The sequence below is a fragment of the Herpailurus yagouaroundi genome, unplaced genomic scaffold, assembly GCF_014898765.1.
Source record: "Herpailurus yagouaroundi ecotype Mexico unplaced genomic scaffold, PumYag 139, whole genome shotgun sequence".
In the NCBI taxonomy this organism is placed as follows: Eukaryota; Metazoa; Chordata; class Mammalia; order Carnivora; family Felidae; genus Herpailurus; species Herpailurus yagouaroundi.
Window position 1 is genome coordinate 2,036,076 of NW_024412394.1, and position 17,343 is coordinate 2,053,418.

The window sequence follows — 17,343 nt, forward strand, 5'->3', positions numbered from 1 at the left end:
CTCACAGCTGGGCATACTGCTGGTCAGGGCTCAGATGGGGCTGTGAGGCCCAGAGGGTGGAGACACTGCCAGTGAGGGGCAGGGCCGGGATGCTAGCCTAGATCTGTCCCAACTTTGAACTCCTGGGTTGCACTTGCTGTCTGAGGGTCTGCAGAGGCTGTGGGCTTGGAAAGACACAGGCAGAGGAAAGGCGAGTGTGGGGCCTGAGCCATCTGCGGTGAGTAAGGAGGCCAGTGTAGGGAGTGCAGTGAAAGGCAGGCCACTGGCTGGGCAGGAGGGGTGGGCTGGGCTCGACTGCAAGGGGCCTTGACAGCCACGCGATGGGAGGCCATCGGGTTGTTCCCCTCATCGGGCAGAGAGGCCCTGGCATCGGGGTGCACCTTAGATGACAGGGCATGGTAGAGAGGGCGCGTGGTGGGTGCTGTGCTGGGTGACAGACAAACGGAAAATGGAGACGAGTCTGGCAGCCAGCGGAGGATGGGTTAAACACAGACTGAGGCACAGGCCCGTCACCTCTTACAGCCAGCATCGTCACGGAGGCCTCTTGCTCCTCCCATCAATTTATTTCTCCACAGGCTTCCACCACATACGGATAGGCTCCTACTGTTTTCCTGTCTGTTTCTGAGACCAGGCCACCTTGTTCCAGTGTGTTGGGGAGGGATGACCAGTGAAGAGGAGCGAGCCCTGAGAGAGCCGAGAGGCATAGGCTTGGGGAGGAGGTCATTCTTTTTTGGCCTCCGTGACATTTCCAGCCTGACCCCCAGACCCCGGAGCTTCTCTTCCTGTGTGCTCCCCGCATTAGCTCCTCACTCCTTAGCCCCAGAGGCCGGCTTTCTGTCCGCAGTGGGGCCATGCCCTTGGGTTCCTACCCTGGCTTCCCACGCTCCCTCCCTCTGTGTTCTTCTCTCTCGGGCTTCAAGGGCCCTCTTTGGCCTGGGCAGGGGTGCCCTGGCACTGCTGTCTGGATGCCTCCCTGCCTCGACTTCCTCTCCACTTGCCCTAGCCCCCTCTTCTCCCCACATAGCACTCTAACTGCTAGAATTCTCTGTGCCCCAGAGTGAGGCAGGGCCCGAAAGGGAGGTTTCCTCAACTAGGGGCCTCGGGGGGTCAGTGGAGCTGGGCTTTAAAAGGAATACTCTTGGACAGTGTGGATCCTGCCTCCTGGACTGACTCAGTTCTGTGGTCACTTAACTCCTCGCGGGGTCCCAGGGGTTGACTGACATGCCACCAGATGCTTCCTTGTCTCCGCTGGGCCCTTTTACCTTGAGACGAGGCAGGCTCACTCTGGGCCTCTTTCCAGGCCGCGTACCCTCTTGCTCTCCCTCTTCCTTTCTCTCTGCCAGATGGTGTGGAGTTCTCCGGGCTAGGGGTGACAGCAGCTGGAGTCCCACTGTGTTTGCCCCCACTTGTGTTCCTTGTGTGCTCTGTCCTTCTCCGGCCGCCTTTACAGTGGAAGAAACTGAGAACTGTTTTCATGTCTGTGAACTTAACTAACTGCCCTTGAAGATGTGTGCAGCAGGTGAACAGCTCCTGTTCTGTAGCTTCTGGCTGCGGACATCTCAGTGTGAGCAGCAGCAGGGGGTTCTGTGCTGGCCCCTCAGAACGTCCGAGTGTTCACGTATTCCAACCCCCAGCAGTGTGCATGTGCAGGAAGTGAGGCGTAGGGGGCAGGGCCCCGGGATCCATGTGTCTCTGTCAGAGGCACAGACCTCCTCACACACCACGTGTCAAAGTTCAGGTGTTCCCAGGCATCCCTGAAGCCCACCCGTGGACTCCTGGGGTCCACACACACCACACTGAGGACTCTTGGACTCCGTCATTTGCCCAAGGTTGCTCCTCAAGCACACGGCTGAGCTGTCCTAGAAGCAGGTCTCCTAGGCCCAGAGTGGTGCCCCCACCTCCCATTCTAGTCCCACACCTGCTTGCCCAGGAACATGCTGTGTCTGGGCCTCGTGCTCAGTGTGTCCCCCCAAAGAAGGGGCCTGGGAGCCAGTGAGCTAGGCTAGTGCTACCTGGCATCACTTGCAGGCGCCCGTCTGGACCAGGCAGACCATTCCATCCACCCTCTGTGTGTTGGGGGCCACTCGACTTCCAGAAGGCTGGAAAAAGCTGCTGGGAATCAGACCCCAGTGAGCTCTTGGCCCTGAAGCCCTTCTGGCCCTGCAGCTGCCACCACCACGGGTCGGGGATGGTAGGTATCCCTGCCTCGTGTTCTCAGTGAAGTTGAGCAGCTTGCTGAGGCCACACTTAGGTGAACTGGGGGGCAACGGCTCAAGAGAAAAGCTGAGGTTCTACTTACTTGCAGAGGGAATCAGGGAGTTGGGAGATGTGGGTTTCCCTCCAGGTCCCCTCATAAGATTTTGGGCAGGTTGTTCTGCGCCCCCATATGTCCCCCTGTCCCATGGCGTCTCACTTGACTGCCTACTTCATGGGGGCATAAGCTGTGAAGGGGACACACTGTTACCTGTGGTGACACGTAACAGCGACTGAGACCAACTACAAACGTAAGAATGTAAGGCAGCAAGGCGGCATTTTCTCTGCAGTGGAGGCCAGGTGGCAACCGTGCTCTGTGGGAATCAGATTGGCCTTGTCCTCAGACCCATGAAGACGTAAAGCTTGCTCTGGGTGGTCTTGGGACCGAGCCCTTTGACCCCAGGCTGACTTGGGCCTGGGTAACTTACGCTGTTTATTTGGGGGATGAATGAAGCACCTTGACCTCAGATAAGGCTCAGGTGTCCAGGGGCAGCAGGCAGCAGATGGATGGAAGGATGCTGTGCTGGTACAGGGAGAATGGGAACACTGAGAACTGGCTCGGGAGGACAGGGGGCGTAGGGGTGTTGTTTCCGTGAAACTGGGAGGCGAGTCCCGGACTCTTGTGCTGTTGCCCCAGCCTTGAGGACCCTTCTGAAGTTGGCGGGCGGAGGGGCCTCTGGCTTCAGAAACGGGACTTGGTAACATTTGTGCTTCTTCCTCATCTTCTGTAGAACTGGTTGCATTTGTCACCTTCAAGTTCTGTCTCTCCGGGTGAGGGCAGGTCTGTGCTGCAGGGGGGGAGGGGGTGACCAGGAGAGTAGCGGGTGTGGGTCAGGGCTGGGCCGCTCTTGTTGCTGAGGGTGTGGAGCTGGGGGAAGGTGCCCGTTTGGGAAGTGATGTGACACAGCCCCAGTCGGGAGGCAGCGGGGCCAGGCCAGACAGAGGCGAACAGAGAAACACGAGACTCGTTGAGCACCTGGTCCCTGAGCGCTCAGCACCATGGGATTCGTTATTTAACCTGCGAAGCAGGAGGGCTTGATCCTATTTACAAGGTTCTAACTTTCTAAGAACCTGGAGCAGCGCAGTTGGGATTTGAACTCAGTTCTTACTCCAACGGGTTCTTACTCCTTTATGCCACAGCTGCCTTGCATGTGGTAGCTGGCACACGGAAAGCCCTCAGCCCCAGAAACGGTGAATGTCTGAGATGAAAGCGGCCACGCTGAATACAGAAATGAGGCCTGAGGGGCGGGCCAGGCAGAAAGTCTGGAAATCACTTAGGGGCAATGATAAACCTTCTTGGGAGGCCAGTCCAGCACTGCTCTGCCCAGGAGACCCTCTTCCACCAGACCATACCCGCCTTTGTTTGAGTGGGGGCCGGATCCCAGAGGGGTGGACGTTTGGTCGTCACTGGGCCCAGAGGTGGATGCCCAGGTGCACTGTCATCAAGCCTGCTTTCTCACATATTCCTGTGTTGCACGCACACCTTTCCCTGTGACATTTAACGGACTCTCGTGACCAGCTGCAGTGACTGCACACGCTCCAGTACATGGGCGCCCCGTGATTTAACCCACCACTGGGCACTTTGGCTTCTCTGCCGCAGGCAGGCTTTGGCGGTTCCCAGGACACGTACCGGCCACAGCGATGGAGCCGTTCCGGGCACGGTCACCTGGGGCGCAGGTTGCTGAACACGGGGCCCTGGTCTAAGTCAGGCCTGTCTTCTGAGGCTGGGGTTGTACTAAGTAAGCACACGGGTACCTGCACAGGTGGACCAGGAGCGAGAGGGGGCAAGCAGACCCAAGCAGTCTGAGGCCCGAGGGGCCTGGCAGGGGAGAGCGGGAAGGATCTTTGGGAGGGGGGCAGAAAGTGAGTAGGAGGTGCAGGGCTTTGTTGCTCGCTTGCGGCTACACCAGTCTGGGCTTCCCCTCCAGGCTGCCTGTGGGCCCTGCCCTCCTGAGAGGGCAAGGGCTGAGTTTGAGCGTGGTGGAGAATTTGCAGTGTTCGCGCTTCAGAGACTTAAACTGCTTGAACTGCTGGGTCCTGGATCCCCAGCTGACAGGAGGGGGAGCGGGTATGGCAGCCCCCGGAGAGCCCGGCTGACCTCACGGTCTGCCACGGAATCAGGGCCCCAGCAAAACAGTGACCAGAACGGGTGCCAGGGGTCTGCCCAGCGCCTCCGTGCTGAGGGCTTGTCTGCCTTGAGGAGGGACTGAAACATCCCTTGGCCTTGCGTCTCAGCGATGGGCCTAGGGTAGAGCCTCACCTCCCACCTGTCGGGGCTTGCTGGTGGCAGACCCCCTTTCTTGCCCTGAGTGCTACCCTGTGCCTCGGGAGGGGGGCAGAGCACCATGCCATGCCTTCATGACAGGCGTGGGCTGGGGCTTCTGTAAATCGTTGATCCTCAGGTCTGGCATCAGCTTCCCAGGCCCCCCTCCAGTAAGCCGGGCTCGCGCCTCTGCATCCTCAGACCCTTTGCCAGGGGCATGCTGAGCCCTGTATGCCTGGAAACAAGTCAGGAAGGGTGTTCAAATAGGGTGAAGTTCAAATGACTGCCCTCTCTCCGCTTTGGTTCTTCTCTGAGCTGGGAAAGAGGCAGCTCTGTAACCTGAATATGGCAGGGACAGGGCTATGTGACCTCAGGCAAGTCAGTCCTTTGCTGAACCTCAGCTTCCTTGTGATGAAAAGGATAGCTTCCCTCTGCCCTGAGCAGGACCAGCTAACTCCCTGGCACAGCCCTCCAGCCCAGGCCCACCTTCCCACTTCCATCTCCTGGAACTTCTCTCTGCTCCCAGGCAGGGTGGCTTTTGTCACAGCTGCCTGTACCTGTGCTGTTCCCTCAGTTGGGGAGCTCTTGACCCACTTCTCTGCCCTCTTCCCACCTCCCTGTGAAACTCCCTCTGGACCCCACCATCGCTCCCCCCCAGCTCATACGTCCCTGGGGCTCCCCTTCCCCACCCCAGCACGCCCCCACCTCTCCCCAGACCTCATCCTCCTCCCTCGCAGAGTACTCCAAAAGACCACAGTCATGGAGTCAGCAGCACTGGTTTTGGCTGTTCAGCCTCTTCTTTTTATATCCGTGTTGTTGCCTCCAAAGTATCCTTAGTCATTCAACAGATTTTTATTATGCGCGGACAACATGCCAGGCATTGCCCTAGATGCAGGTGGTGGCAAAGCCGTGAGTGAGACAGGCACCTCTGGCCCGTCACAGCCTCAGGACCCTTAGCCAGCAGCTCAGTGTTTTTCCCTTTGGCTGAGAAGCGTCCACTCCAATGTGCCACGCTCCAAGTGTTCCCTTCTTAGGTCTTTTCCACTATTTGTTGAATGAAGACATGCCCGGCAGTTAAAGAAAATTCCAGCAAAATATTGACAAGTGTGATACCTCTCAGGATGCAAAAGGATCTTTCCTTCTCCTGAAGTCATATGGTCAGGAAGACTCTGAAGATAATCAGAGACCCCTGGAGGGCCAGAGAAAGCTAGAGAGAAAGGACTGGGGCCCGGCAACAGCCCTTTCCTCCGCCTCCGCCAGGACTCTCCCCACGACTCCCAGAGGCAGTTCCTGCTGTCTGTGCTCCTTCCCTTCCCATGGCCCCTGTCTTCCCCTCTGTCCACACATCCACTGAGCTACGCTCAGGATCTGGGCCTTGGAGACCCCGCTTAGCACCGACGCGCCCCTGTTGAAAGTGCCATCTTCTGCGCCCATTGGTGAGGCCAGTGACAGATACTGGTAGGAAGGAGAGGCCTTTCAAGTAGATTGAGCTGAAGGAGAGTGAAAGTACCGCCACAATAGGCACGGCTCCTCGTTTGTGCCTTCTCAGGGAAGGACACCCAGGAATGATGGTGTATGATTGTGCAAGTCAGTCCAGGGGCACGCTTGCCCCAGCTGAGCTCTGATGGGCCGGCCTCACCCTGAGTCAGCCTGTTCCTGGGCCCAGGGCTTGGGCTGTGTACGCAGAGGCCTGGGCCACATCCTGACCCTGCTTCTCCTTCACTGTGAGGCCTCGGCAGGCCTTCCCCTCACCCACTTCTAGAGGCCCACGCAGCGCTAAGAGTTGGGATTCCATACAGGTGGAAGCACTGCCCCGGCCCCGGAGGTGGAGGGCAGGGAGGCGGGAGGGAAGTTCTATGTAGGGACCCTAGTTCCAGAGCCCGAGCGTCCCCAGCCCTGGGACGGCTTCCCTGCTGCTGCTGGTAGGTACCTTCCACGCTTTGCTTTGTCTTCAACAGAGCCCACCTCCCTAAACAAGTAGAAGGAGCCTGGAGCGTGACTTTGGAGTTCATCAGAGGGACGTTTAACTGTCCTTCTGCAGCTCACGAGCTCCGTGACCTCGCATATGTCACTCCTGCTCTCTGAGCCTCAGTTTCTTTCAGCAATGTGGGCACTTCCTATCTCAAAGGTTTTTGGGCAGCTTTTTTCAAGCGATGAAGGCAAAGTCCCCGCACAGTGCCAGGACGTGGTCAGGACTCGGGTTCACTGGCATCTCTTCGTGTCACCTCCCCCACAAAGACCAGCAGAAGGTGCACTTACTGTGCATAGTGACCCCCGACGACCGCTTCTTGCTGCCCTCTTCCCTGGATGTGTAGAGAGCAGGATGTGGCCAAGAAGGTGGGATCCTGGCACCGCCACTGGCCGTGAAACCTGGTTCCTGGCCTGTAAAGTGAGGAGCCGTAGTCAACGCCTGCCAGCTGGTTGCAAGGAGGGAGGAACAGGACAGGGAATGGCTGAAGCAGAGCCCTGGACGGGGAGGCACTGGTACTCTGTCCCTCCTCTGTCCTCCTGTCCTCCCTTCCTCAGGGACTGGACCCAGTCAGGCTGAGTGTCGACTAGTTACATGTTTCAGATTTCTCCTAGAATTAGAAACTTTTTCAAACCTAAGAAAACCGGGGCACTTGGGTGGCTCAGCCAGTTAAGCATCCAACTCTTGATTTCGGCTCAGGTCCGGTTTGTGAGTTCAAGTCCCGAATCGGGCTCTGTGCTGATAGTGCGGCGTCTGCCTGGAATTCTCTGTCTCCCTCTCTCTGCCCCTCCCCTGCTCACACGCACGCTCTCTCCCTCTCTCAAAAATAAACGAACATATAAAAAATAAAATCTAAGAAATCTCTATTAACTGAAATGCTTAGGCCAATGAGCTGTTCTGCTTTCTTAGCTCCCTAATTGCTGGCTCGCAACAGGGCCTGGAAGATAGCAGCCCTCGGTATAAACATTAACGTGATAGAAGGTAAAGTAAAAAGTCTCTTTTCCCCCACAGCCCTTCTTGTGAAGATGGTTCCAAAAGGCAGTGGTCCCTTCCTCCCTTTAGTAAAGAGGGTGTGGAAACTTCCAGAATGTTTCTTGCCTTTGAGGATTTGTAACACCTCATAGTCACCACGCAGGCTAATCCGAGAGGATGTAGGTGTGGCACGTGCAGGAAATGAGGAGACCCTGCCTGCACCCTGGACATGCTCTGGCAACTACCTGCTTTGATTTTCCGTCACATCCTTTACTTTGGTTTGGTTTACCTCTGCCTCTTTCTTCTCACTGCCGCATACGGCCCCCTAGTCCTCTTGACGGGTTAATGAAGGCCCTGTCTCCAGCTGGATCCGGTTTTCCCGGTTGTCAGCCTTCAGTTCAGCTTTAATGTTGCCCTAAAACCGTGTGAAGGGTTATGAGTAAATGCTGGGGATACGGTAGGATTTCAGAAACTCCCTGCAGTGCTGTCATCTCTGAGGTGCCCCGGTCAGTCCAGTGCGTGTCCTCACCAGGTGAGGACTCATCGTCAGGCAGCGTCTGGGCAAGAGGCCACCTCTCTCTGCCTTTCCCGTCAGCACACCGTAGATGTGGGCCCAGAGGGACTGCAGGAACTCAGGGTGGTGACTCCTGACTTTGGGGTGACTCAGGAACTGGCCTCAGACCTGGAGAGAGTGGTACCCTTGTCGCACAGAGTCTTCTACAGGCCCACGCCTCCCTGGTGCCCCTGCGAAGGGGTGTGCTCTGTCTGCAGCCCGAGCAGGAGAGCTTCCGGTCTGGCTTCAGAGCTCTCTCCCCGGGCTCTCTTGAGCCTTGGAAGGGGTCCTCTGCGGGGCAAAGGTTTTTGTCACCATGCACGGGCTCCGGGGGGGCTACTGTGCCAACATGCACCGTGGCTCAGGCACAAAGGTGAGATCGCCCCAGGTGAGGGTCTGCGTGCGCTGGCCTGAGTTGCTTAAATAGAAATAGAAAGTCCAGAAAGAGTCCCAGAAACACACAAATTTAGGACACAGCAGAGGTCACTTCAGATTGGTAGAGAAAAGACAGTTCATTAACGAAATGGATAGCTTGCTGCCTAGGAAAAAAAATAACTGAATCCTGACTCTTGAACTTCACTTAAAAAAAAATTGTAGATTAAAGATTTAATGGTAAAAATGAAACTAAAATTACAGGAAGAAAATATGCAAGAATTGTTTTTAGAAATCTTGAAGAGGGGAGGTCTTTCTCAGCCTGACAGAAGTAAGAGAAGCTCTACGGGATATAGGTACAGACCAATAGATTTCTGCACGAACAAAGCCAACATGAAAGTCAAAAGAGAAGTGACAAACTGGAAAAAACGAATGTCTATTTCCAGATAATAGATTAATTTCCTTACTTTTATTTATTTATTTTTGAGAGAGAAAAAGCACTTATCAGGGAGGGGCAGAGAGAGAGGGGAGAGAGAATCCCAAGCAGGCTCCACACTGTCAGCACAGAGCCCAACGTAGGGCTTGAACCCACGAACCGTGAGATTATGACCTGAGCCCAGGTAGGATGCTTAACCGACTAAGCCATTCAGATGCCCTGATTTCCTTAGTTTTTAATATATTTCTACAAATCAAGTACAGAAAAAATCAGTACCTCCAGAGATAAACACCCAAAGATATAGAGGGATAATTGCTGGAAAAGGAGCTATGGATGTCCCCCACACATGTGGCCCCAGAGCGTATGGACAAGACAGCTGGGCTGAATCCCGGCTCCGTGCTTACATATGTGTGACCCTGCAAGTTGTTCATGCTAGAGGCTCAGCCTCCTGAGCTGTAAAGTGGGGGTAATGATAGTCCCTTTTATTAAATGGGTCACCAAGTCTAAAGCCTGTAGAACATGGAGTGGGGCAGGAATCACAATGTAAATACCTGATAGATAAGGAGCGCCTAGGGTGGCTCGGCTGGCTGGGCATCCAGCCATTGGTTTCAGCTCAGGTCATGATCCCAGCGTCGTGGAATCAAGCCCTACATCGGGCTCCGCCCTGAGCAAGGAACCTGCTTAAGATTCTCTTTCTCTCTCTCCCGCTCGCACACGCACACGTGCTCTCTCTCGCTCAAGTAAAAAATATAAATAAGTACTTCACAAAACCTGAAAAGGTGCTGGAGCTTCCGCTGTGAGTGGGGTGCTTTTACAATAGGAAGTGTGCAGTGATAAGCCATTTCTCTGCAGTTGTTGCTGACAGTGTGACAAATCTAGCACTCGTGGCATTGATGGGAGTATAAATGTGTGTTAGACTTCCAAACACACATATCCTTTGACCAAGCAGTCTCTCTTGATAACTATCCCAGAAATGATGCACATATGGGGGTATTCATGCAGTACTATTTGTAAAAGCTGGAATTGGAAATAGTCATCGTGCAGCAGAGACCTAGTTAAATAATTTGTAATATGTCCCTAACCTGGATGATCATGCGGCTTTTAAAAAAAGAGGCAGGTCTAAATATCCTGATGTGAAGCAGTCTCCTGTATACCTGTAAAACGTACCTCGTTTTATTGTGCTCCCCTTTATTGCACTTGGAAGATCCTGCATTTTTTGCAAACGGAAGAAGGTCTGTGGTAACCCTGCGTCGATCAAGTCTGTCAGCGCCATTTTTCCAACAGCATTTGCTCACTTGGTGTGTCTGTGTCATATTTTGGCAATTCTTGCAATATTCCAAATTTTTTCTTTATTATTATTTTACGGTGACCTGTGATCAGTGACTGTAACTCACTGAAAGCTCAGATGATGGTTAACATTTTTTTTTAGCAGTTCTTTGTAATTAAGGTATGTACGTTTTTTAGACATAATGCTATTATATACTTAATAGACGAGATAGCATAGTAAACGTAACTTTGGTATGCCCAGAGAAACCAAAAAATTCACTTTACTCACTTTATTGCTGTGGTCTGCAACCAAACACATGAGCTCTCTGAGGTATGCCTGTATATTAAGTAGTAAGAGTAAGGTGTTGAACAAGATGTACAAGAATTCCGTTTGTGAGAGAAGGAAACTGGCCTCAGAGGGACATCCAGAAAAGTGGTACCAGTTGCCTCTGTGTTGGGGGGGGGGGGGCGCTGGGGCTGAAGGTGGGGCAGAACGCGTGAGTTGTCATGGATCATAATCTGAAAAAACTTACCTGATGACGCTACTGTGAGGCATAAAGCCTCCTCATAGAGGTTGGGGACAGGGAGCAGCCAGGTCTTAGCCCCACCGCCAGATGTGTGGCCTCGGCAAGTTCCTGACCTCCCCGCCTCCTTTTCTGCATCCTTAACACGAGGATGAAAAGGATCCACCGCACAGGGGCGTGAGTGTGAACTGGTGTGTCCGGGTCACAAGCTCTGGGGCCTGTCATCTAGCAGGCAAGTGCACAGTGAGCGCCAGACTTCCCTCTCCTCCCCGTCAGGGGTCAGGTTCAAGGCCCAACTCTGGCACCCCCCCCAGCTCCTGGGGCCACAAGACTTTCTCTGACATCTCTCCGCTTTGACACTCCTCTCCTCCCTGGGTTGAGGCTGGTTCCTTGGCTGACCACCTGACGTGGCTGTCGCAGCCTTCGAGTTAGGAAAGCATGTCTGTGAGGAAGCTTGGGCTGGTCCACCCGCCCTTCACCTCGGATGGTTGTGGAACCCGCCCCCGAGAAGCGTGTGGACACAGAGCGGGGCCAGGGCTGTGCCTGGACCTGGACGTGCCGGACCCTGCCCCGGGTTCGGCTGTGGCCCGCCCTGTGTCACTGCCCTGTGCACATTCGGAGCCCTGGCGCTGCCCAGCCCGCCGGGGGGCCGCTCGGGCGGGAGTGGGCCGTCTGGGCAGACTTGTGTGCTGTGCACCTCGGACTCCTGCCTACACAAGACTCTTGCTGCCTGGCCCAGCCTCCCTGGGGAGCTCGGGGTCTCCGTCCCTCTCAGCGCTCGTGCTAGAGGAGGGGCCACGCAAGGCTGCCGTCAGCCACCCGTTCACGAGGGCGCTCACGTGAACCTCTTCTGCTTCCAGGGGCCTAACGTGATGGAAGAGCAAGACCTGCGGGAGATTGGCATCAGTGACCCACAGCACCGGCGGAAGCTGCTCCAGGCGGCACGGTCCCTGCCCAAGGTGACCGCTGACAGCTCGGTGGCCTCAGCCTGTGCCGAGACAGGGCCCTGTCCCCGACGCCACCTGGACCCAGAATAGGGAAGGAGCTTGGCTCCAGGGCATGCAGATCGCCACAGGCTGTCTGTCTCTCATTCCGAGGGACACTGCGGGCAGCACAGAGGCCTGTTTACTTTCTTGCCAAATCCCGGGACCCGGAGAGTCAGCAGAGACTAAGGACAGTTGGGGACCCGGTACAGGCTCTGGGGGGAGGCTCCAGACCCCTGCCCAGCACAGGAGCTGGTACCCACAGGTTTGGCCTGTCACCTGGAGCCTCTTGGGGTCTTTCCTGACTCACCGGAGACCAGGCCAGCCTGCACCGACCCCTGACGTCAGCCCCTCCCCAGGAAAGGCAGAGAGGTGCTCAGGGTGGCAGGGGAGGCAGTTTTTCCCTGGGGGAGCCAGGGGCTGGTAGGCCCAAGCCTCTCCCCCTCGACTATGGTGGTGCTAAGTCCAGGGTACCCAGAGCTGGGGAAGCATGAACAAGTCCCAGCAGTGGGGCCAGTGCCTACTTCACAGGAACATACCATGTTGTCCCACCAAGTCTGTGACCTTGTCATAGCTCAGTGGGAACCCCTCTGCAAACCTTTCTCCCATCGAGCTGTACCCACTAGGGCCGTCTTCCCCAACCCTGGAATGCTCCGGTGACGCCAGATGGGGGAGCCGGAACCAGAGCAGTGGTACAAAGGGCTGTGTGAAGGGAGGAGACTCTGGTCCTCTGGACTTTTGTCCCATGAGTGCTGAGATGTCAGTCCTACTGCCCCTTCTTGCCCCACAGGTGAAAGCTCTGGGCTATGACGGCAACAGCCCCCCATCAGTGCCCTCCTGGCTGGACTCCCTCGGTCTGCAGGACTATGTCCATTCCTTCCTGTCGAGTGGCTACAGTTCCATTGACACTGTGAAAAACCTCTGGGAACTGGAGCTTGTCAACGTGAGTGCAGCCTCTGCTCAGGCTGGGCCTGACCCCCGAGGGTGCGGCCTGGGGCTGGGAGGCGAGCTGCGGGTGCAGGTGTGGCCTGACCCCTCCTCTCACCCCTGCCCAGGTCCTGAAAGTCCACCTGCTCGGCCATCGCAAGCGCATCATCGCCTCCCTCGCAGACAGGCCCTATGAGGAGCCACCCCAGAAGCCCCCGCGGTTTTCCCAGCTGAGAGTGAGTTGGGGAGGGGTGGAAAGGGATCGGTGGGTGTTCTTCATATTGCTAGGAATTAAAGAAAATTCTTGAGAGATTCTTTAGAGACACTCTGATCTCTGTAGTAGAGGAGTGAACGATCCTTCCCCTCTTGTTGTTGGACCAGTTCTGCCCCTGGGCCCAAGGAGCACAGAGCAGGAGTTGTTGGGCTGGTCATTTATCAATTACATGCCTCCCATCTACATCAGAAGCTTGACGGGGCCTATAATAAAGGGTTCTGTTTAAATATATGTAGGAAGTAAAATGTTAGAAAAAGTAGCAAAGCAAATATCGAAATCCCAGCAGCTGCTGGTGACAGAGCCAGTGGGGCTGGCAGGGGGCAGGAGGAGCCCCCTTTCCAGCAGTCTGACGTGAACCTGAAACAAGGCTTGAAATCCACAGCGGGACCTGTGCCCTCCCCAAGTCTTTGGAAGGAAAATCCCTGCACTGGGGTGGGCTAGAGAACCTGTGGTTTTATTTATTTTTTTAATAAATTGTTTTTAATGTTTACTTACTTATTTTGAGAGAGAGAGAGAGAGAGCACAAGCGGAAGAAGGACAGAGAGAGAGGAAGACACAGAATCTGAAGCAGGCTCCAGGCTCTGAGCTGTCAGCACAGAGCCCGATGAACGGCTCAAACTCACGAACAGTGAGATCATGACCTGAGGTGAAGTCAGATACTTAACCAACTGAGCCACCCAGGCGCCCCTGATTTTATTTATTTTTAAGTGTTTGTTTATTCTGAAAGGGCTCGCGGGCACGCCCATGTGAGCACAAGCAGGAGAGGGGCCGAGAGAGAGAATCTCAAGCAGGCTCCACACTCAGAGCAGTGCCTGACAAAGAGCTCGATCCCATGTCCCTAGGATCATGACCTGAGCCAAACCCAAGAGCCACCCAGGTGTCCTGAGAACATGTGGCTTTAAAATCCTCATGGATGCTCTGTGCTGAAGCCAGATAATCCCTGACTGCAGGTTGGACTCTGAGGGCCCACGCTGAGGTCTGGGACAGGCTCTGTTCCCAGACCTGTGAGACTGAGCCCCTGACGAGCACTGGGCCCCGAGCAGGGCCCTCCGAGCCTCAGCCCATGGACGGCAGCCTCACGGCCTGGGCATTACACAGGAGATCGGCCTGAGGAGCCAATGCACAGCTGACATTCAGTCATGAAGACCTGAGGAGACAGGGCCTCAGGGTGTTGACTGGCAGCCTGTGTATTTTCTCAAAAAGAGCTTTGGATTTGGCCACGGGCCCCAGAGATCTTCAGTGGATTGTGACTGATGATTCCATCTTTGCTGAATATCAAAGTGGCTTCCCAGCCCTGTAACCATCCCTTTCTCCGTGTGGCTTCAGGCCAAGGAGGGCGCAAGTGAACTGGGGGTGCCCCCCGTGGCTGCTTGCCCGCCCTGCTTGTCGCCAGGGCTTCTTGACTCCGGGAAGAATTTGGTTGGTTTGACTGTACCTGGGCTGGGCCCAGAGGCGAGGTTCCCCACCGGCTCCTGGCCCGGCATGCCATCTGTTTGGTGCCTGCTTGGTGTTGGTCCTTAGCTTAATGCCCTTTCTGACGGGCACACCTGCCCACGCGGGGCCCTAACCAGCCCCAGGACTGGCTGACACCTCCGGTCTAGGGACTGATCTGATGGGTTCCAAGGTTTACCTGGGTTTCTCTCCGCTGCAGTGCCAGGACTTGCTCTCCCAGACATCATCCCCGCTGAGCCAGAACGACTCCTGCACTGGCCGCTCCGCTGACCTGCTGCTGCCTCCTGGGGACACGGGCAGGAGGCGGCATGACAGTCTTCATGACCCTGCGGCACCTTCTCGAGCGGAGCGCTTCAGAATCCAGGTGGGGCAGGAGGGGAGCTGTGAACGGGAGTCCCCAGACCCCTCCACTGCCCCTGTGTCCCAGCGTCAGCAGCAGGAGGAGGACCCCGCCTCCTCCCCCTCAGCCCCACCCAGCCTGTGTCTGGCGTCCAGCCCCGAGACTCCTCGGCTGTGACCACCTGGCTGTGGTCAGCTGCCACTGCGAGGGCCTTTCCTGTATCTAATGTGACCTCAGAAGTTCAGATCCACTGTCTCCTCTTTGACTACAGCCTCTCTCTTCCAGCCCCTCAGGCTACTGGCCCTGTTTTGCCGCCTCTTGGCCGCTTCTTGGCCCCCTCTTGCTTGTCCTGCCTGTGCCCCAGAACTGCTTTCTCCCCTCCTCATCTCCACACCCTGCACCCTGCCTGCCCAGCAGAACTGCAGCCTGGGTCAGACCCTGTTCTTCCTGGTACATTTCTGCAGCCCGGTGTCGGGCGCAGCTGGGAGACACATGTGGCTGTGCCATCTACTCTCACAGACCCACCAGCCGCTGCTGGGCCCTAGGCCGCCCTGAAGCCCTTGCCCTAGGTTGGCCCCATCCTGCACTCCTCGCTCGCATCTGACAGGGCATCGCGTTCAGGGCTCCCGGATGTATTCAGGCCTCACCTGTCCGGCTTCCTGCCTTGCACAGATTCCAGGCTTTGTCTCTTATCCCCCACCTTGGCCTGCTGGTCACAAGATTGACAGGTGTCCCTCATCCCCTCCCACCCCCCCACCCCCCACCGCTAAGGTGAACTTGAAATTCACTGCTTTTTCCTCTCTCCCTTTTTTTTTAAGGTTTTATGGAGAGAGAGAGAGAGAGAGAGAGAGAGAGAGAGAGAGAGAGAGAACACACAGCAGGGAGGGGCAGAGAGAGAGGGAGAGAGGGAGAATCCCAAGCAGGCTCCATGCTGTCACACAGAGCCCGACATTGGGCTCGATCTCATGAACAGTGAGATCATGACCTGAGCCGAAATCCAGAGTCGGATACTTAACTGCCTGAGCCACCCGGGCGTCCCTGCTTTTTTTCTCTTGCTCATACTTCTCCTCTCCAGCACCTGCGGATTTCCTTCACCTTTCACCAGCACAGCCATGACTTTGACGAGATTGGAAAAGCATGTTGTCCAAAAGTTTTAGTTGCTCCATATGAGGAGACTTCTGCACAGTGCTGGGAATGGAGGTCACAAATGTTTCCTAAATTTCTTCCCGCCTCCCCACTTCTACCAGTGCCCTGGTAGAAGGACCCCGTCACCTAGCACCTGGATTTCAGTGGCCTCCTACCCTCTCCCCCACCCCAGCTTCCACCTCAGGGAACACTACAGAAGGTCTCCCTAGCACTGGATACTTGCCCACCCCAGAATCACGTGGGGTGATCCCTGACTTGGATGTGAGGCTCCCAGGGACCTGGCTCCTGCTCCCCATCCTTCATGCTTTGTGCTTGTTTTCTCCTCTCTGGTTTTAGTCATTTCCCGTCTCCACCTCAGAGCCTTCCTGACTGAGCCTGCTCTCAGGTGGCTTAGGTCCTGCATCTCTGGCGGGGATGGGCCTCACCTTCGCCACAGTGCCTCTGCATGGTTTGTCTGTCCCCTGCCCTCCCCACCTGCTCTTGAACCCCTTGTAGCTGGCTTCTTTGCCCTTGGGTGGGCTGGAGCTCGCAGAGAGCCCATGAGTTCCTCTGGAGTGGGCAAGCAGACCTGTGACCCTGCGTGTTCTACAGGAAGAGCACCGCGAGGCCAAGCTGACCCTTCGACCCCCCAGCCTGGCCGCCCCCTATGCCCCTGTGCAGAGTTGGCAACACCAGCCGGAGAAACTCATCTTCGAGTCCTGCGGTTATGAAGCTAATGTGAGTTGCCCCTGCTGCCCCTCTCTCCTGGCCGGGACCAGGGCTCCAGTGCTGTTCTGTACGTCTCAGACACCCCCAGCACCTAGGGAGAAGGGGGGCCTCCCAGCTAGGATGGGGGAAGGGAGTTGGGAGAGGAAACCCTTTGGCTTGGTCCCAAATTGGTTGGGTCGCCCTGCATGATAACACAGGACTTCCTAAGCCCGGTTACTGCCTGCTCCTTCAGTATCTGGGCTCCATGTTGATCAAAGATCTTCGAGGGACAGAATCCACCCAAGACGCCTGTGCCAAGATGCGGGTAGGTTGTCCGGGGCGGGGCGGGGGGGGGGAGGGGGCCGGCTGGGATAGGAGGCATCAATTTGCAGCCACCTGGGCCCTCCCACGCTGTGTACAGGGGGAGGCCGGGGCCCGCGGGATCCAAGGGGCTTGGCCTTGAGAAGGGACATTTACAGGACAACTCCTTGTTTCGCATAGAAATCCACCGAACACATGAAGAAGATCCCCACCATCATTTTGTCCATCACGTACAAAGGTGTCAAGTTCATCGATGCCTCCAACAAGGTGTGCTTCTCACAAACACTATTGGCGGGAGGGGACCCCTCCCCCCATGCCTCACTCCCCCACAAGCTGGGCGTCATACCTAGGGTGTCCCCAGCCCTGTTTATTCCTCTTCATTGCTACCACCTCGCCCAAGTGCTTGCCACTCGGCTGCCACACATCCTGATCCCAGGACCCTGCCCTCGTGACAGGCGACTATTGTCTTCCTCAGCATGGGTCCTGTGGGCCTCTTACCTGTTCACGGGCCCTTCACGGTGTGATTCTCTTCATGAGCAAAGGGCTCCCCTGACACCCCGCACTTGGAACCCCACCCTCCTGATACCCTCACCCTCCCCGCCTCG

General features: G+C 56.1%; 1 protein-coding gene across 6 annotated transcripts in view; it reads left to right on the plus strand.

Moving 5' to 3' along the window:
• Positions 1–17,343, plus strand: part of ANKS1A (ankyrin repeat and sterile alpha motif domain containing 1A) — a 180,965-nt gene that overhangs the window by 156,063 nt on the left and 7,559 nt on the right. For all 6 annotated transcript variants that reach the window (XM_040473255.1, XM_040473256.1, XM_040473257.1 and 3 more), the window contains 7 exons: positions 11,469–11,567; positions 12,382–12,534; positions 12,647–12,754; positions 14,444–14,608; positions 16,322–16,447; positions 16,671–16,742; positions 16,919–17,005. In XM_040473255.1, coding sequence (XP_040329189.1) covers positions 11,469–11,567; positions 12,382–12,534; positions 12,647–12,754; positions 14,444–14,608; positions 16,322–16,447; positions 16,671–16,742; positions 16,919–17,005 — 810 coding nt within the window. The remainder of the gene's footprint in view (positions 1–11,468; positions 11,568–12,381; positions 12,535–12,646; positions 12,755–14,443; positions 14,609–16,321; positions 16,448–16,670; positions 16,743–16,918; positions 17,006–17,343) is intronic.